The sequence below is a fragment of the Pempheris klunzingeri genome, chromosome 14 (genome assembly GCF_042242105.1).
Source record: "Pempheris klunzingeri isolate RE-2024b chromosome 14, fPemKlu1.hap1, whole genome shotgun sequence".
Taxonomy (NCBI): Eukaryota; Metazoa; Chordata; class Actinopteri; order Acropomatiformes; family Pempheridae; genus Pempheris; species Pempheris klunzingeri.
In genome coordinates this window covers 9,006,030-9,026,401 of record NC_092025.1, presented here as the reverse complement: position 1 = coordinate 9,026,401, position 20,372 = coordinate 9,006,030, and the positions used below count along the sequence as shown (strand labels likewise).

The following is a 20,372-nucleotide window of genomic DNA, read 5'->3' as shown; positions in this document are numbered from 1 at the left end:
TCTTGTTGTGAATTTTAAAGAAAATTTTAGTCCACAAATCTAGAGCTGAAAATGCAGGATGAGCATGTTGAATTCTTTTCCGTCGCCAACAGGGATAAATAGACTTTCTGTGTGTGTTACAGTTGTTTGTCGTAGTGGACGTGGTGAATGTCAGTTCCGTCAGGGTTTTGCCTGCAATTGTGAGCAAAAATGTTCCTTCACATCTGAATTATTCAGTCTGCGATGCAGCCAGCAGTTATTGCACTCTGTCCCTGTGTGTTTGTTCATTGTGTATGCATAGCTACAGTACATGTTCTCAGTATTTCCAAAAGAAGACCATTTAAGCACAGGTTAGGATGTGTGGGCTGAGACCGAAGCACAATGTACATGCACATAGCTGTTGTTGAGTAATAAAGGTGTTTCTGACATGCTCGTGAATCTCCAACTGAATATCGAAGAATCTCAAATACTGTGTGCGGTAGTGCCCTATGTAGCTTTAAAGTGACGTATCTATCTTGAAACTTTGGGTATGTTGTGTATCATTAAGGAGCTGTTTCACCAGTAGAGAAGTTAAAATATTCCTGTCATGATATCTTGTTGTGTTATTGTGCCAATAAATACAACACAACCACTCTGTGTCTGGACTCCTCCATTGCCGGCCTGAGTTCTACCGTTTTATTTTCACTAAGTTGCAAGGCCAGTCATTTGTATAACTGTCTGTGCATGCAATTAAAATTCGGTTATGTAGCATGATCACATATCCGGGGTTGTTATGAGTTCAACTAGATTGTAACTTATGATCAAATGAAGGTTTCACAAAGATTTAAAAGTCACCTTTGAGAAACGTGTTCATCCACGTCTAAGATGAGAAAGACGAGTGCTTACATTTTCAGTCACTTTCAAAAACAAGCTGTTTTTTTTCCCGATTTTTACAAACGCATCACAAGTTGACTTTCAATCAGGCCAGTTTGGATTTAAAGAGCTGCTGTTTTCAGCCAATCCAGTACATTTTTATTATAGTTAAAGTTAGCTGCATTTATTTCAAAGCAAGTGAGGGACAATTACAGTAATAGCCTGTCTTGTACATGAACAGGAAAATGCTACTTCGATGTGGAATCTCCTGAAGACTGATGGGTATGATTATAGTTCCGAAATTATTTATAGAGATCATTCACATGATTTGGATTTTCCTCTGCTGATCTGCCCAATTATGTGATGAGAAACACCAGCGTCACTTGTCTATTGCCTATAAAATTTATGCATACATACAGGCTGTAATCTTAATCCTGAGTCTATTTTTAATCCTAATGAAATAAAGTTTTGGTTATTTGTTTGGCAAACACAATCCTCAGCTGACCATGTTTGACTGCCCAAACCCAGCACTCAGATCATCTGCTCTCTGGTGTTCCCACGATTGTGAAAACCTTTTTAATGTCCCAATTCAGTCACTTATTATGAGCACTAGAGAATTCAAACAAGGTCACCTTTTCTTTTCATTTGTTTTTAATACCAATTTGCACGTGACACACTTCGCTTTGCCCTCTTGGCATCCTTTAACGCCACCTTTACCTCTTTATACATTGATCCATTTTAATTCCCATCATCCTCCAGAACCTCTGCAGTTTCTAGGTGTGGCAGAGCGTGGTGCGTCACAGCTCAACCTTGTTTGTTCCTCGTCTGACTCACCCCAGATTTCAGTGCATCAGTGCACTTATGCAGTCACAAATGCTACAGTCAGGTTTACGACCGTCTTATCACGGTCGATAGAGAGTCCCAGTATTCTGTAACTCTTGGATCTTTGCCTCCGGTGCATGTTTACGACCCTACGATGATAAACACTGCAGATAACTTGGCAACAGCTCTTCCTGATCGAAGTCATAAAATCATCAAGGAGCGAGACCACAAACATCTGGATATCTTTCAGCAAATCGTTTGAAATACATTTTAAACGTCAGACCACAATAAACAACTTAGTTTTAATTAATCTTTTTTTTTTTTATTAAAAAAGAAAACACATACAATCAAAACAATGTGTATAAAAGACAGTCACATATTCCACCTACAGTAGATTTTATTCTTGTATTTGTCATCAACTAATCTGATGCTTTGAGGCAAGACTAAGAGCCATCTACTATATGAAAATAAGATTCCAAAATATGAATCTTAGTCTTCTCACACTCACCCAGAATAATTCAAAACGCCAGTTAATGCTGCCGCTCGGAGCACCCTGTATGCTGATTTGTGTGTTTTATCTCTGAGAACCTGGCAAAAAAAGAAAAAAAAAACCCAAAAAAGAGAAAACAAAATAACCTCAGAGGCCTCTCTCTTACGTCAGCGACCACACAGAGGCAGAGTGATGAGGAGGTGGGTTTGGATTAGAGCACCTGGTGTTGAAATGAGAGTTTGTGAGTCAGCTTTCCTGATTTCTCCCACCTGGACTCCAATGATTTACCAACCAACCGACTGCAGGCGCTTTAAAGTTTAACATTATTGGTGCGACATAAAAAGGATGCGTCCATTTTGACGAAATGTCACAAGATTTCAGAAAGACGGCCGGAGATCGCTCATCGTAAAACTACACAGTGATTCTGATTGTAGGACATCATGGGAGAAGCAGTCGTGTGTGCGATTCATCTACTCAAAGCTAGAAAATATATGGTTAGAAACATGGAGGGAACAACAGACTAACGAAGAGTTTCTCCCTGGTTGCTACCTTTGCTTTAGGCCAAAACAAAGCATGATTAAGACTGCCAATCAGATGAGACCTTCAGCTTCATCATACACAGGTTGAAAGAGGTTTCTAGTCATATCCTGTTTACTTGTTAAAAAAAATTATTTTAAACATTCTAAACACAAAACTCATGAGTTTTCATCTTCCTTCTCTTTCTCTAATGTCTTTTATTACTCAGCTGCCACGTGTAGTAGATAAATGTGCAAATATTTCCTCTCTCGTCACTATCAGCGTACGAAATAGTTCAACCAAATATAATACAATAGAGAAATAAATATTTCTGTGGAAGAGAGCAGGCCAGGGACCCTTTGCTTTTGCACATGCTGGGTGGAGAAGGTGTGATGGAAGCGACCACGAGTGGATGCCGGCCCGATCCATCAGGGAGTACAACAGTACAAATACAAACAGGATGCAGTGGCTTTTTTTACCCAAGACAAAAATAATAATAAGAAAAACCACCCAATTCTTAATCAAACACCAGTATCGAACTGCTGAAAAACAGTCAACACCGCCAAGAGAGAAGCTGGGAAAATATTTAACATTCACAGGCTGAGGGTGTCGAGTGGTCCGACAAGTCCGCTGTAGGATCTGTGGCGTATTACTACGGTGCTGTATTCCACTGTGATTCCTCAGTATTGCTAGCGCCCAAACTACGCTCGTCTTGACTCCAGCCACAGAAAGAACAAAATCTGACGGATGCGAGCTCTGAAAACTAAGGCTTGTGGTTGTGAGGAAAAACCAAGTACCAAAGAAGTTGACATCAGTGACCGTAAGTGATACTGTATGTTTCACAGTGGCCGTGATTGAACTGGTGACCACTAGCAAGACGAGCTTTGTTAAATCACTCGTTCTGAAAAACAAAAGAAAAAGCACCATTTTTTGGCATCTTCACGTCCGTCTTTGGTGACCAGGGGTAAGAAGAGTTGTGGGAGGGCCGACCGGAGCAGAGAGGGAGGATATAGTGTTTAGTACTGGACGTGAAACGCACAAGACGAGGAGGAGAAGAGCAGTGCCGTGTCTCGAAGGCTCCTCCAGTGAGCAGTAAGGCCGAGGTGAGTTAGTCCAGTTGGAGTGTTGAACAGCAGCTCCGTCGACCAGGGAAGGAAACTCCTTGGCAACATTTCATGAGCACCAGCTATCAGTTTGAGAGTCATAAGCAGTCTCAGATAAAAAGAAAAACCATATCTTTATATATATATACTTTTTTATATATACACTTGTACAAAAAAAAAAAAAAAGAAAAAAAATCCCTGAAGTATTACTCATGTTTAACAGTTTTTATTGAGGTTTGAAAAGGGGTGACGTGTCAGTGGCTCCAGCCCATGAGGTGGCTGACACGAGCTTTCTCAGTCATTTTGCGTACCCGTCCAGAGCGGGACATACCCAGGTTCAGGGGGTCTTCCTTTGACCCATGGCCGTCGTCCTCCGAGTCGTCCCTGTACAGAACTGTCCTGCGGCCCTGGTTTCGCGTGTTGACCCGTCGAGACTTGCACTGGCTGCCTCTCAGACTGCCAGCTGCTGCTGCTGCAGCCCCTCTCTGCACCTCTGAGCTGTCCTCTTCCTCCTCTTCCTCTTCCTCCTCCTCCTCGGGTTCCTCTTCCTCATCAGGCTCCTCCTCTTCCTCTTCCTCCTCATCTTCTTCTTCTCTTACATCCATCTGTTGTTGTTGTTGTTGTTGTTGTTGCTGTTGCTGCTGCTGCTGCGGCTGTTGCTCCTCCTCTTCCTCCTCCTCCTCTTCTTCCTCCTCCTCCTCTTCTTCCTCTTCTGCTTCTTCCTCATCCTCCTCATCTTCCTCCTGTTCTACCGGCAGCTGCACTCGTGCTCTTTTAGGTCTCTGCACTACGTCCCCTCCTCCCTTGTGTCTCCTTTTCCCTGAGGCCGCCACCTTGCCCTTGGCTGAGAGGCGTACTGACAGGCAGGGGGCTTTGCTGTAGTCGTGGTCTCCCCCTTCCACGTACTTCTCCATCTCAGAATCGGAGCTGTTGTCGCTGTCCGACGATGACGAGGAAGATGAGGACGATGAGGTGGATGATGAATCCGATGAGGAGCTGTTGGATCCGGATGCCTCGCCGTCGTCATCGTCATCATCGGATTGCGGCGCCTCTTGCTTGCGCCGTTGTCTGGAGCCGTTACTCAGGTGCACGTTCCGCTGGAGCCCTGGTGCAGCACAAGAGGACAAAGGTTCATCTCTGCACCGCGACTTTAACGGCACGTTATACTGAAAGCTGGCGACACACTTTAGTTAGACTAGATTTGCTTGTGATACCTGACTTCTTCACTGGAGTTGCTTGGCTGCGGGTCACACGATGCAGCTCTTGGTTCCTGCTCTGGCTGCTCGTCCCTGAACTTGGGGAAGAAGGCTGGGCGTCCTCTTCCTCTGCTACACTGCTGCTTTGCTGAGCTAAAGAATTGACGCAGGGCTAATTAGTCATTGATCATATTACATTTCACAGTACCTCAGTAGTACGGTGCAATATATTGGATCTCCAGTAACAACATAATTAGACCACTGGTGAAAATTGTGTTACGGTCTTAAAACACATTATTTACTTTGACAACATGATGAATTTAAATGTGTCAATAAAATCCGTGTTGTTCTGCTGTCAGAATGTGTGCCCACAACAGTAAAACACCACAGGGAAACGCTTAATACAACACTACAACTCATCGGTTGTCCACAGTAACAAACTTTACAAGCAATCTGCTCATGCCCACATAAAACTGGTGCAGAAGGACTTGCAGCCCTCTCACTCATCTGAATGTGGGGGTGCCAACACAGGGAGCTTTACGCCATTACAATTTTGGAAGAGAAATTGCCTCCTCACTTCCAAAACTGTTGCGAACAACAATCAACAGCAAGATCCTGCACATCGCAGTGAAAATACTTGGACACAACAGTGCAGTCATACCCTGATATGGTCTCTGAGAACGATTCTTCGTTGAGGTCTGGGATTTTTTCGGCTTTGACACCTTCCCTGACTTGTGCTTCCCTTTAGGGCTGGACATATGGAAACGGAGACAAGAAGCATTTCAGAATAATTAACTTCGTTATACAACAGCAGGATGTCTGCAACTTTCATCAGGTTGAATTTAGGACTGATTTCTCAGGAGGAATAACACTGAAGAACACTGACCATAATTTCAGTATTTCTAAAGCTGAATGTAAATTGTAGAGATCAAATTAAGAGATAGAGGATTTTGGAGCACATTTGAGACATGTGAGCAGCAGACACCCTGTGAACTCTGGAATGACAAAGATTATTCACTAATGTCGAGTGTCATGTGAAGGGCTTGTGAATGAGGCTCAGTACCTGGGGGATGGACTGGGAGGCGGGGAGCTGCCTCCATTGTGCAATCTGTCCCTGTAGCTGAGTCTCTGACGAGAGCGCCGTTCGTTCTGCATGGCAGACTTGTGGTCGGACATGAGGGGGATGATGTGTTTTTCAAAATAGGCCGACAGGCTGAGGGTCATGGTGTAGATCTAGACATAAAACAAGAAAGTCGTAATGAAACTACTGGACTGGACTAATGGTGGTTACAGTGATCCCAGGGGTGCTGCTTCACCTGTGATTTCTTGTTAGGTGTGTATGCTTTGGAGTTGCTGAAAATGAGGCGCACGTCTTTGGCAAACTCCATTGGGCTTTCATAATTCCCTGCAACCAGCGTCTCTGACACTGTGCCCAGATCCATGGGAGTGTCGATGATGTCTCGATAGTCCTGAACAAAACGAGGAAGAGAGCAAAAATGTTCTTGAACACAGAGATTCGTTTTAATTTCACTTCTACACCCGAGGCATACATGTCTAACATTATTTCCGGTTGTGGAAAGTGTTTTCTGGCACCAGCGGCCCTATAGCTGCTAGTTGTTCCAGGTTGTTTTTTTTTACCGGATACTCGAAGAGATCCACGGGCTGTCTGAACGGTTCGGAATCTGGTGAGGCAATCATTCGCCGCATCAGCTCTTTGCACTGACTTCGCCACGCTTTCACATCCAAAACCACACCACGCTTCTTAGAATTGGGGTCGGCTCCCTGGCAGAGAGAGAATTAACTGGAGTCAGACTGGAGCTACTGCAGGTGACTTTGACTCAGGTGATTCTGACGCTGTACTCCAGACGCTCTTACCCGATGTCCTGTGGATGTTCCGGGAGTGTCAGAGTCCACATCCAGCTCAGCCTGCACAGGAACAAACACAAACCCAATTTACTATGTTCAGCAAAAAAAAAAAAACAATCTAAAGAAAACAGTCACCATGATATTAAACAAAAAAAAATCCTCAAAAACCTCAGCCTCTCCTCCACTGCTGATCTCAGACTTCAGTTTGTGGTACAGGTCCAAGATGTCTGTGCAGCTCTGGTCCCTGAAGGAGACAAAGGGCCATGGATTCAGACACGTGTAGGAGTGCTGATCCACTGCTGAGGTGTGTGTGAGAATGAGGTGGCTGTAACATGAACTCTGTGGAGTCTTACCCGATGTAGTGCAGAAGAACGTCAGTAACCACCTTGGCACTTGCTACAATGGGGCTCTGGGGTTCGTTGAAAGTGCGGGCGTTGTGTTCAATGTAGCGCACCTCCCACATTAATGCCGAGATCCGCCTGCAGCAGAGAAGAACATCCACACGTGAAGCTCAGAGGTTAACACTGGTGCATCATGACTTTAAGATAAAATGTGTGCGTGGGGTTGTGTGTGCCGCTCCACCTGTAGAAGCGGTTCTCCAGTCGTCTGCGGATAGTGCTGAGGTCGGTGGGGTACGCCACCGCAGTGCAGTACAGTGGGTAGTCCCGCAGATTTACTGGTGACGCGAATGCCTTGGCTACCTCTGTGGGCGAAGACAAACAAGATGGCAGGTATGAACAAGGTCGGACTTTTCCTCGCACCGACAAAACGTTATCAACCTTTGTGGTGGCTCACCCAGTGTAAGAAGCTGATCGATGCCATGGATGACTCTTTCACATTCTTCATCCCGTGTGTGAGCCCCCCATTCTCCTTCCTGAGGTTCGTAGAGCAGAGCCTTGAGCTCCTCCTCCGCCACCTCCACGCCATCACCAACCTGCTCTGGCAACGCAGCTGGTGGAGCCACAAAATGTGTCAGAAAATGAAGCGGTGTTCAGCAAAAAACACACTGAATTACAGATAATTATACGCCTCAAAATCTCTTAGTTCGATCTCAAGCATTAAAATGCAATAAAAACACAAACATGCATGTTTAAGTGACAAAACAGTTTTTCATTTTCACTATTCTGCTACCGACATATAATGAGAGAATAAATCTGCACTGACGGAGTAATATTTTCAGCAATGATGAAATGAATTGACAGCCTGTTACATTTAAAACATAAATGGGCTCCCATGCTGTATAATTATGTCAAAAAGGAAACAGTGTTACATGAAAAGGAGAAGCAAGTGGTTTCAAATCCTGGGCTATGGTCATAAGGTCTGTTAGCTGTTAGAATAAGTAGCCACCATTATGAACAACCTGCAGTCTCCAAATGCTAAAAATAATTAGCCCTTTTTGACATGGCCATCTTTAATGGAGGAGACATTGTTTCCTGCTTTAGCAACGTGTTAAATCCAGGGTGTTTTCAACCTACTGATTTGCTGGTCGCAGCAAAAAAATACAGGCAAAAAAAAAAAAAAAAAAGAAAAGAAAAATTGAACAAACTACGGTTCTTTTTTTGTTTGTTTTGTTTTTATATAAATTTAATTCCTGTGGTGTTCTCTTATATCCATCTTATTGGTCTGTAGTTGATTAAACTGAATACACGTTTTGGAATTCTGATTTTATTTTCCTTTTAAGATGCTTGATTGGTCTGTATTGATACAGTTTATATTTTACGACATTATGATGTATGCTTGTATTATTATCTCTCTCAGAACAATGTCTTTTCTGAACACAAGCTCTCGTTGATATACAAATATTTTACTTTGCTTTAGCTTTGGTATATTCAAACCAGTGTTGTTCTAAAAGAAGAAGCTTTAAAATGGACTTTTGGAATTCAAGTAGAGGAAATGTTTCACAATTAAATGTCATTTTGAGAGTAGAATTCTTAAATAACTGCATATATGGTATGCTGGTATATTATACAGTATGCTTATTTATCTGCAGTTCTTACGGGGTTTGAACCTTTTAACACATTTTCACTGTAATCTAACAAACAATCACATTAAAAAAAAAGTAATTACACAGATTTATAACCAAGTGAAACTCTAGCATTAATATTATATATTAATACCAACCTTCCTCAGGAATAGGCTCCATGTCCCAGGGACTCATTTTCTCCTGCTCACCATTATCCCACCTAATTAAGCAGTAAAACAAACATTCATTATTTATTAATCCACACAATGTGACATTACAATCACTTTTTTGATTTAATAGACAGCTCTGTTGATTCCTTATGTGAGATAGGAGTGCTCCTCCAGCAGCCACAAACACAGACGTACTTCACTGTGTAGCACTGAAACAGGCTATCTGGATACTCTGGCTGCAGGGGCTCCTGGTCCTCCACAGAGCCGAACCACCAGGCGTCATCAATGATGCTGCGGAACCTCATACCTGAAGTGCAGACGGGACCAAGCGTAAGTGAAGGACTGTCCGCAACGATGAACACGGGCAGTAAACGCATCACTTCAAGAGACTAACCTGGCTGCCAATTGTGCTCTTTAGCCTCGTTGTAAAACTGCTGCAGTACCAGAAAATCTATGACGTCAGGCATGTCGTGGTACCTTTAGAGTGTGGGAATGAAAAAGTAGTGAAATGATTGAAGTTTATGCCGATTATGTTGTACTGTACCATGTGTACTGCGTGTAAATGCTCACTTTAAGGAGAAAGAGTCATTGGTCATCTTCCCTGAGACTGGGTCCAAGAAAGCCAATTTTAGGCAGCAGAGGGTGGGAGGTCCCACTTCATATTTAATTCCCACCACTTTCACAGATTCCTGGTCCTGAAGGAGCAGAAGAAAATCCACAAAAAGGTAAGACTCAGGATGAGCCAACAAGATTAGGAATAGAACTTTTCAACAATACCAATGAGAGAAAAATGAAGACAACAACAGTTTGGGAGAAGAGTCTAGGCTGTACTTAGGCACAGCAGTGCTTTTAGATAAACAATGACAAGGATTTCAAGGCTGACATTTTGTCGGTATGTTTATCATGTCCACCACCTTAGATCAATCAATCAATCTTTATTTATATAGCGCCGATTCATAACAGCGTTATCTCAAGACGCTTTACATAAAGAGCAGGTCTAGACCAAACTCTTTAATTAAGAGAGAGACCCAACGATTCAGGAATTCAAAATTAAGGATTCAAGAATCCCCACATGAGCAGCATCAGATATTATATTAGGCAACATTGGCAGGAAAAACTCCCCTTTAACGGGAAGAAACCTCGAACAGAACCAGGCTCAGAGGTGGGCGGCTTTCTGTCGGGGTCCGTGTTGGGTGGAGGTTGGACAGAGAGAGAGAGAGAGAGAGAGAGAGAGAGAGAGAGAGAGAGAGAGAGAGAAAACAAACAGCAACTAATATACTAACAGCAACTATAGCACTGACAATAGGAATGTGACTGATAAATTAGCAATATGGTAGCATTGATCAGATCGGTGTGTTATCATGCTGACGTATGCTGCTTAGCACCGAGTACAGCAGGCTGACGGAAAATCATTTGTTTTAAGAAATTAGAATTATTAGAAATACTGATCTTTTGACCACATGGTGGCGCTACATGAGTATCTGTACCATATTTCAAGGCAATCATTTCAATAGTTTAAGAGATATTTCACTCAAAGCCACAACCCAACCTCATGACGGCACTAGAGGAAAAGTTAGGAGATCATCAGGTCATTAGGATTCAAGCTCTGGACACCTTGGATATCTTTCATGGCAATCCACCCCATAGTTGTGTGGATATTACAGTCTGGACCAAACTTATGGACCAACAGAACCGATATTGCTTTCTCCAGAGCCAAAAAAACCTAAATGACTCTGTTGCATACTGCTATGAAGTGACATACGACTTGTTTAGATATGTTGCGTGAAGGGAGCGCTTAACCTAATAAACCTGCATCTCAGTGTATAGCATCATTTACTAGTTTTTGCCGATACAGACGTGAACTGTGCAGTTCAGCTGTTAACAGGGGTGGAAATGGGACTTGTTTGTGAGGAGGGCTGAGAGCTCTGGCCAGCTGCAGTGGAAAGTGGGCATGACTGTCGGACTACCGGTTTCAGAAAGTTAAAAGTATTGGCTGCTATTTTCACACTCTTCGAGCAGCTTGTCTAATGGAGCATGTATAAGGGCCTGTACACAACACTGGCTTTTAAATGTCACTGTGACTCACCCTGAGATCAAGTCTGTTCCACGGCTGTTTCTGAGGGTTGATGCTGTAGGCCTTGGCCCTGCGGACAGCCCGGACGTAGGCCTGATGGCCCTGTTTGAAGTAGATGAGCTGGAGGGGGGCAGGACAACCACGATCAAAATGCATATAATGCAATATAATGCATTTCTCTGTGTGATATTAGAATGACACTCCTTACCTCGTCTCCCATTTGTGGAACAAAAGGAGAGCGATGTGGGATGGTCTCCATTATCCATGATGGTGGCAACCACTCCTCTGCATCAAGCCCCGCCAGGGAGGACTTGGGTTTCTATGTGTATATATAGTTTGTTAGAAAAAAATGTTTTTCTCCTTTATGATGTATTCAGGCCACAGTTAGTAGAGAGCTTTCAAAACCGGGACCACAACTAATGCTCTCCACAAAGTCATGGTTCCACTTTGAGCACAGGAGCTGCAGGTCATGTAAGCTCACCTGTTTGGTCTCCTTGGGCTTCTTCCTCTTCTCCCTCTTCTCGCTCTCCTTCTTCTTGGCCTCCTTTGCCTTGTCATCGCCTTCTTCCTCCTCAGAGCTGCTGTAACCTTGGGCCTGAACGGGCCTTCTGGTTGGTCGCTTCGGTGGCTGGAGGTTGATGCCAGCATCGGCTGTCCAATCAGAATATTCACTAGAGGAGTCACTGAGAATGAAAGAAGGGGGCTGTTAGTTGGGTGGTAATGTCCACATCTTCATACGTAAAGCACTGGTCACTCAAAAGGTATTTACCTGGAGCTGCTTTCACTCTGCCACTGAGCTTCACCATCAGAGGAGGCCTCGCTTTGCTCCACCCGTTCTGCTGCCTGTCAACAGATGACAGTGTTTTTATTTTCAGATGGTTAAAATGCCAGTTTTGTTACTGAATAAAATAAATCTTTTCCAACATTTAATTTCAAAATATCTCTCTAAAATATACAATGAAAATCTGCGAGGTCATGTTTGGTTGTGTGGAGTCCAAAGCCTGAATGTACCTCTCCTTCACTGTCAGAGTCCATCTGACTTTCAGAATTGTGTCGGTTGCCGGGATTCCGACTTCTGGTCCCTGGACGGCGGACTTGAGCTGAGCGGGTCTGATAGGCGTGGCGCTGCTGCTTTTTCTTGGCCGGCCGCAGGGAGCGCAGGCGTGAGGTCAGCAGATCGCTCTGCACGTTGCAGAAGAAGGGCGAGAGGTGAGAGCAGGAATGAATTGATATGGACGGTACCTTTGAAACTTTATGAAAGCAACTGTGAAGTGAAGAATAACGTACCTTGGGTGCACAGGTCACTGGTTTCTTCCTTCTCTCTGCGTTGTATAGAGAACACTCCAGGTCGCCTTTGGCTTGTCTGCACTGCTCCGAAACTCTAGTAAAATTTAGATAAAGTTTTATAAAATTAATTACTTTAATTACTTAATTACTATAAAAACCTTTATACAGACTGTTTTGTTTAAAAATCTAACCTGCTCTCTGTGGCACTCTTACATTTAATGAAAGTGCCCCCATCTGCCTCACCTGAATGTACCGTGCGGCACTTCATTGACCATCACTCTGCGGCTCCAGGCCAGCAGGTCCCTCTCAGTGGCCACTTGACTACGCAGGGCATTATGCTGCATCTGCCACACCCCGTCCACCTGCCCGCTTCTGCGTGGTCCGGCAGCCGCAGGGGAAGCCTCCATGTCTGCTGTATCCTCTGCTAAAAATACGAAGAAATTTGTTTGTTACGCCAATGTGTTACTTGGGAGAGATGGCTTTTTTGGTAACATTCAGCTATTGAAATCTAGTATCTACACAATGCTAATGTTTTACAATAAATTTCAAACTTTTACAGCCATAATTTAAGGCAAACTGAACACATTAAACAATATCACATAAAACACGAAATCGCACAAAATCATTAGCTTGTGCAACATAAAGTAAAGCATACCCTCTGCCTCTTCAGCCTGTTCTTCAACGTTCTGACGTTCGTCCTGCTCATTCTGCAACTGTCTGATGAGATTGTCCAACAGGCTCTCTCTGTTTTCTGCCGTTTGCTGGCCAAGTACCTGCTCAACCAACTCTCCATCACCTAAGCAACGAAAAAAAAACAGATCTAGGCTCAAACTCTGCCAATTATATTTCCTAAGTTTGAACCTGTGCAGGCATTCTGAAAAAGTATGAGTGATGAAGGATCAGGCTTTACTGTTAGCCATGTATCCTAGCTGGGGTATCAGCTGGTCCTCCATGCAGTTCTCTCTTCCTGGGACCAGGCGCTGGTAGTGAGGAGGGTGAGGATTCCCATCAACATCCACCAGGAAGGGTGGAGGCATAAGGTGTGGGGCTTGCTGCGTCTGCTCATCCAGCACGTAGTTATTGGAGTCACGAATAAGAGGTCGGTAGTCCGTGTGGAAGAACATCTGGTCAGGAATCTGGCGGGGAATCAAGAGCACATTTGGGTTGATAATGACAGAGCTTCTTCATGGATATTAATGATCTTCACATCAGCATTGATCCTTAATGACAGTTTGGCTTAAATTCAGATCTTACATGCTGCTTAAATGCACTGATTCTGAATGTTGTTTCTTTAAAAAAATATATTTAAAAAAAGGAAGTGATAAGAGCGATTGTTACTGGTAAATGTGTTTTAACCAACAGTTCTGAGCCGTTACCTTCTCATATGGTCTGCTGCAGCCTAAGCCAAAGATGAGCAAATGGCCGTGTGAGTCAGTGCAGGCAAAGTGCTGCCCGTCAGCTGAGAACTTACAGTCAAAAATAGCACCATGGCCTTGCCCTTCAATCTGGAAACAAATATGTTCATATGAACTCAGTGATGACATAAAAAAACACTACTGGTGGGTGATTCTCATTGATCATCAATTACCATGTTGAAGAAGTTGCGGATCTTGACTCCTTTGCTCAGGTCCCAGATGTAAATGTTGCCATCGTGGCCGGCAGACAGCATGATGCGGGAGTCAAATGGGTGAGCCTCCAGGACAAACACCTCATCGTCATGACCCTTGAGGAGAGCGCGAGCACAAACATTCATGACGGTCAGTTTGCTTCACTCATTTCTTTTTAAAGGAGCTGCGCGGTAGAAATGTCAGCTGTGGTCACTCACAGATAAAACGTGCAGCAGCTGTCCAGTGGTTGTGCTCCACACTTTGAGCAGGTAGTTTGACACTGCTGTAATGACGGTCCTGTCCGCACGGTCCCAGGCCACCATGGTCACCACCAGCTTGGTTTTATCATCCCCATTAGCAACAGCACTCCTGGAGGAAAATATGAAAATATGAAACACTAAAGCAATTTACGGAGTCAGAAAAAGCATAATTAAACTAAAACTGTCTTACCCCGGCAGCCTGGCAGCTATGTCTAAAGTGATGCTCTTCCATGCTTGTTGCTGGTATCTCCAGATCCTGGCTGTGCCGTCCCGACTGCCACTCACAAACCTAAGGCTAGATACACGTACACATTGAACTGTCAGTCTTGAAAAATAAAAAAAACACACAAAAACAGTTTGAAGTCTTCGTAGATCTCAGAAAAGCACACTCACCTGTCACTGTTATTGCTAAACTGAACAACTACAACTTTATCCTGAAAATACAAAGACATGACAGACATTCAATTTACTTGTTCAAATGCAGTTTAAAAGAGACAAACAGAGTAGGACAAGAATGATGCAGCTACTGCGTTTTGTTTCTTACCGTGTGAGCATCCATCTCAGACACCTTCATAGGAGTATCAGCACCGAGGTAGTAGACCCTGATCATGTGATCAGTGCCACCAGCAGCCATAAACATACCACCTATTAACAGTGAATATAGATTAAATGGAAGGCACACATTCAGTCTATGACAACATCGGCATATCCACATTATCTCATTCTTTTGCCATCTATATGTTAGTTATATCTGCCCAGTGAATCTTTAAACTATCAAAATGTTTCACATTTTGGAGCAAACTTAGAGCAAATTACATTCCAAATAAGTCTCAATGTTGTCTGCCATTCAAACTAAATGCTACAAGAGTAAAAAAAAAAATCCAGACAGAATAGATTTGTTAGTTTTCGTACATCTGGAAAATGCAAGCAGGCGGGGTGAAGCACTTACCACTACTGAAGGACGAAGTGGAGACCTGCACTCCTGGACGTGACCGCTCAACAAACTTGACTGGTTGATCACTGAGGAAAGACGGCAAAACACAAAAGCTGTAGTTCGTTCCGAGTAAAAAAGAGCAACTTTGGTAGAGCTAAAAATTCTACGACAAAGAGTTTCAAACTCTTACTTGAATTTCATGCTCATCGAGTGCCACTTCCAGAAACACACCATGCCGTCTGCGCCGGTGGAGGCTAGGTACCGTGTGGTCCCTTTGACGGCCGGACAAAACTATGGGGACAGAAAGTCAGTGTTATAGTAACAGGCAAGGAGCGACGAAGATTTACAACAATACTACAATGGCAAAGAACTGGTGCAGAATGAGTGTGTCAGGCTAATATAGGTCATTCAGTCTCACCTGTATGGATGTGATGGAGGCACCGTGGGCCTGCAGAACAGTGATGGGTGCACAGGTACGTAGGCACCACACTCTGATGGCTTTGTCGCAGCTCGCTGAGGCAAGGAGGGTATTCTCATGGTTGACGGCCATGTCACAGATCTCTGCTGAGTGACCGCGGAGCGTTGACAGGAGTCGGCCGTCATCTGTGGCCCAGATTTTTACCAGGCAGTCATCAGAGCCCTAAAGCGCAGAGGACATCGTCAATAAATAAATAAAGACAGTTTCATTGGGCACTACCTTCAACCATTGTCACAAAACAAACAGCAATTTGCGTTATTGTGATTTGCATTTTAGCTTTTGCAACATTTGAATAGTTTACTCAACTGTGAGTTGACACTACAGATAAAGTTGCACAGAAATCAGCACTTACCGTAAATATCCGACGACCGGTGCGGTCAAAGGCTACACAGTAGACTGAAGAGAGGTGGCCGAGGATACGTTTGTGTATCTTCATGTGTTGGTAGGAGGAAGAAGGCAGAGCCTGGCTGAAACGGGCTGTGCCTGTGGCCTGGCGAGCACTTATGATGGACACTTGATATAACGACATACAAGAATGATTAGTGGAAGCAACACACTGATAAGCAGACGGCAGACTAAAATCAATTAGTCTAGGTGTTTAAAAAAAAAAGTTTCACACACCAACATTGGGAGGATCTCCACTGCTGACTGGAGGTTCTGGTGGACGCCCTCGGTGGAGTGCGGCGACAGCTGAGCCACTGCATACTTTGTGGCTACAGCCTAAATTACACAAGTAGTAAATTAAAAGATATGTGAAAATGAATAATTATGGATTTATAAACAGCAACAAACATCTAACAATTACAACAATGCTGATATGTGCACGGTCCATAATTCCAGAAGAGGTGGATGGGGGAGAGAAATACTCACTTTTGGTGGTACGTAGCAAAGACTGTCTTCCCAGCCCCAAAAGGGTTTGGACTCCTGGGACACTAGGTGGGATCTCCTTCTCTATGAGCGGGCCTATCCGTTGGCAGACACGGAGCAGATAGTCCGCAGGAATGTGCTGGTTCAAAGCCACCTGCAGGAGTCACAAACAGTTAATACAAAGTAATATGACAAATACATAAGAAGCATTTGATAGCAAACACTAATACATTGTCATCTGAGCTACATACTCAAAAATTGCTTGGCCAAAAAAGTAAAAAGTTCAAAAAAAGTGATAGAAACTCCAGCTTTGTTAAAGAGATTAAGCAGCCAGACAGCACTGCACAATTTTACCTGACTGATACCGGATTTTTGAGGCCAATACCGATGGATATTTTTAAGTTTTTCAAAAAGTGATGATAATAAATCAGCAGACAATCATTTTGATACACATGACATAATAATCATTTTGATCCCTTAAATTATTATCATTTTATTAAGAACAGCGACCATAGTATGTACGGATTGGAACACTATAATTGAGACACTTTCTAAAGAACAACAAATAGACAGATGTACACCAATATAAAAGCTAATGTTGCCCCATGATTTGACCCAACCAATTAGTCTAGCTTTCTTCAAAAGTCACATTTTTTCATTTGTTAAAGAAAACAAAACTCCAAACACCTCTCGTTAATTTACATCCATCTGTGGCATCTCTTGGTGTAAAAAGTCAAAATTTCAGTGATCATCTAAACCAGTTTCTATTCGTTTTCAATTGTCTCTCTGAATTTCTATGAATTCCATCATGAGACTGTAACACAATATTGTCAAAAAAGTGCTTTAAACATGACATCATAGTGAAAAATAAACATCATGTCGACTTTCTGTAATTTAAATTAATCGTAAAATTGCTCAAACATAAATTCTATGAGAAAATCCAAACATCACTGTAGTAAAACACAAGTGTATTATCATCTGCATATTACAAAATCACTATTTTTGTTTGATCTTTAATATCTATGAATTTATTCGGTTTACATTAACTGATTATCTGTAGCATGGTTTTGTTAAGGATCGAGTTGAAAAACAATCGTGAAAGAGAGGGAGGGAGATGAGAAGAGATGGGCGGGGCAGATAAGGTCACAGCCAATCAATGAGCCTCTTACTATTCTTCCGGTTCGCTCGCAAACATGACTGTGATTTCATTGGCTCCAAGAAAAGACAGACAGCTCTCTGGCTCCAGTTCAGCCTATCACTGGCCGCCCTCGTCTCTATTCGCCTCCTATTAGCCCACACAATAGCTAAGCCTGTATGTACTTATTTACCAATAGGCCTGCACTAAAATAAATGTTTAAATGTGTTATAATAAATATAAACACGCTACCACCGCGTCTGTTCAGGATGGCTAATTTAATTAAAAGTACAGAGCCCCTTACAAGGCAATTGTCGATTAAATTAGAAGTCATACGCCTGAATTGATAAAAAAGTTAATTGTGACATTTCACACTCACCCAGTCTTGGAAGGTCCGTTTGTATTTCTTTCCGTCCCAACTCCATCGTTCAGGGACCAACTAAAGTTAAAAGTCAAGCAGTTAGAAACACAAAAACCCGCCGGTTCCGCCGCCGCTCGGCAACACACCACTTTTAACAAACTAGAGCCAGAAATTTACTGAAAAAAAGTTTCCTTATATAGCGGCGAGATAGGAGGCATCACGGAAACCACAGACGAGAATAAAGACAGAAAGGTCCAGCTGAACCTACCTCATACTGCTCCAGCTCCTCAACCAGGGTCTAACAACACACAGACACAGTTAGCGTTAGCTGCTAGCTACTTACTACGCGGTCTATACCCAGTGTGAGTAAATATTACACTTGTTCTAAGGTGTTACCTGTGCTGCCTTTTTACAGGGTCCCGACTGCAGAAATCTGGCAATAAGGTAATAAAGTTCTGGGGAAAAAAGGAGGAGTATTAGCTTGGTACCCACTAATGTTACTATTGAGACGAGCTAACGTTAAGCTAGCTAGCTTTGGGTTGCACTCGGTTACTTAGCTCGCTGCAAACTGTCTAAACGCTAAATATTTTGGTCGCGGTTCAAAGGGACGCTCGGCACTCACCAGCCTCGGTTTCCGAACACTGTTCTCTTGCCATCACTTGATGAGACAGGCGACATTAAGACAAACTGATGTTTTAGCTTGCTCGTTAGCCGCCGGCTAGCTAACAGCGGCTAGGTGTGTGTAGCTAAAACAGGCTAGTGAATGGCCTCCTCCTTTCTCAAGTTGTTCCCAGACCACCTGGTGCTTTGTGTTAGCGCCCTCCAGTGAAACAATGCAACACCAGACGGGTTGTTTCTCGGCCGAAAATAAATAAATATGGTGAGTATTTGAATATTCAAGCTGAAATAAACAACATTCAGGCCAACTATTTCAGACAGAATGTTGGGGTCATAGTCACCATTAAACAGCCTGATACACATTTACATTTCACTGCTTTTGTTTTGTGTAAATTCAAGACAGGTAAAAAAAAAAAAAAGACATTTATAGGAATTCTTCTTATTATTATTTACTACAAGATGGGGGAGAAAATTCCTTTCTGTACCTTAAGGTTAACAACATGTTTATAGCATGATGTTGTCATATATGTGTTGGGGAACTCTTACTCTCTTTTATTGTATATTTTATTTCCATGTTTCCATCATTATACCAAGGCAAACATCCTTGTAATGTGAAAACTTACTTGGCAATAAACCTAATGCTGATTCTGATTCTACAGATCTCTATATATTTGGACACACATAGTTGTCAGAAAGGTGTACTGTTGACTCATTTTCTATTATACAAAAACTGTGTTCCTGTTTAACACTAGGCCAGTATTTGGAGGCCGTCAGTGGAGAGCTAGCATCTGGGTTTCATTTTGGAGCTGGCTTCCTTGACCTTAATGGCAACAAAGAAAAGCTGCGGGGTAGATTGTAACGTGGTAAATCATAAATTTCCAAGCTCAACTGCAGAAATAAAAAATCACCCCTGCCAAAGGTTTTATCTAAAATCTTCTCATCTGTAGAATGAGGGATAAATGCATTTATCCCTCATCCTACAGACTGGGGTACCAACAGGCTCCAGAGTGAATAGACTTTAAGCAGGAAGCTATTTCCTGGTTGCAGCGTAATTATTACATGATCTATGTAAATGATGGAAATGAATAAAGGTTGCATGACTGCACCATGGTAATAAATTCATTTTTGGACATCACAAACACACACTTAGTCTCTAAGATCACCTTTCACAGTTAACTAGGAGTAAAAAATTATAACCATTTCCATTTTTTTTTAGTTAATTATGGTAATTATTCTAATTGCAGAAGATGTGATTTGCGACCAGACTTAATCTCATGTGCTAAGCTTATGGATGACATGAGTCATAAAATGTCATAGGGAACAACATTGCTGCATGTCATATAGGCCATGCAGGAGTTTCCAGTAGACTTTACAAGGACATCAAAGATGATGCACTACAATACATGGTCCAACAGTATAACATTATTTTGTGGTCTATTACATTGGATCATTTGTGATTAAATATATATTTAAATGATTACAAGTAACATCATGACTTAAGCATCATGGACTTTCTGTGTTTTAGATTAATTGGATGTTGCAAAATTATTACAATAAAAATGTTACAGTGCACCTACTAGGAACCTTATTACAGTTTTAATCTTGTTAGAGTGGATGGATATGCATTGAAATCTGTTTATAAGATGCAACTACAGTTACAAAAAACATTTTCCTCTTTGCTTTACCATCAACAAATGTCTTTTTTTTTTGTACACCGTCAAAGCTGAAAATGTCAGTAGATTTAGATGTAGTTTTGAAAACATCTTCGTTAGTAATCGATACAATGTTTATTAC

General features: G+C 42.6%; 1 protein-coding gene across 2 annotated transcripts; it reads right to left on the bottom strand.

Moving 5' to 3' along the window:
- Nucleotides 1-1,976: 1,976 nt before the first annotated feature.
- On the bottom strand, nt 1,977-18,690 carry brwd3 (bromodomain and WD repeat domain containing 3). Of its 2 annotated transcripts, none has more exons than XM_070843313.1 (40): nt 18,583-18,690; nt 18,357-18,415; nt 18,229-18,258; nt 17,979-18,038; nt 16,468-16,618; nt 16,219-16,317; nt 15,950-16,110; nt 15,538-15,759; nt 15,310-15,410; nt 15,135-15,205; nt 14,730-14,830; nt 14,579-14,619; nt 14,376-14,480; nt 14,144-14,294; nt 13,907-14,041; nt 13,695-13,823; nt 13,229-13,454; nt 12,974-13,114; nt 12,562-12,742; nt 12,319-12,412; nt 12,043-12,213; nt 11,801-11,874; nt 11,513-11,714; nt 11,240-11,350; nt 11,044-11,151; nt 9,528-9,652; nt 9,352-9,434; nt 9,153-9,264; nt 8,946-9,007; nt 7,620-7,775; nt 7,407-7,527; nt 7,178-7,303; nt 6,993-7,068; nt 6,834-6,884; nt 6,597-6,740; nt 6,275-6,427; nt 6,022-6,191; nt 5,620-5,708; nt 4,977-5,111; nt 1,977-4,867 (listed from the first exon to the last, which is right to left on the bottom strand). In XM_070843313.1, exons 1-40 carry the CDS (start codon nt 18,614-18,616, stop codon nt 4,017-4,019), a joined length of 5,412 nt encoding a protein of 1,803 aa, XP_070699414.1. In that variant the 5' UTR covers nt 18,617-18,690; the 3' UTR covers nt 1,977-4,016. The 2 variants fall into 2 exon arrangements, with proteins under 2 accessions (XP_070699414.1, XP_070699415.1); XM_070843314.1 differs by having other exon boundaries at nt 12,562-12,739.
- Nucleotides 18,691-20,372: the final 1,682 nt, after the last annotated feature.

Coding starts and splice junctions, on each gene's coding strand:
- brwd3 (XM_070843313.1), bottom strand. CDS start 18,616: ATGGCAAGAGAACAGTGTTCGGAAACCGAGGCTG. Junction 15,206..15,309: donor TCGATGAGCATGAAATTCAA/GTAAGAGTTTGA, acceptor GTCTTTCCTCAG/TGATCAACCAGTCAAGTTTG. Junction 14,620..14,729: donor CTGAGATGGATGCTCACACG/GTAAGAAACAAA, acceptor TTGTATTTTCAG/GATAAAGTTGTAGTTGTTCA.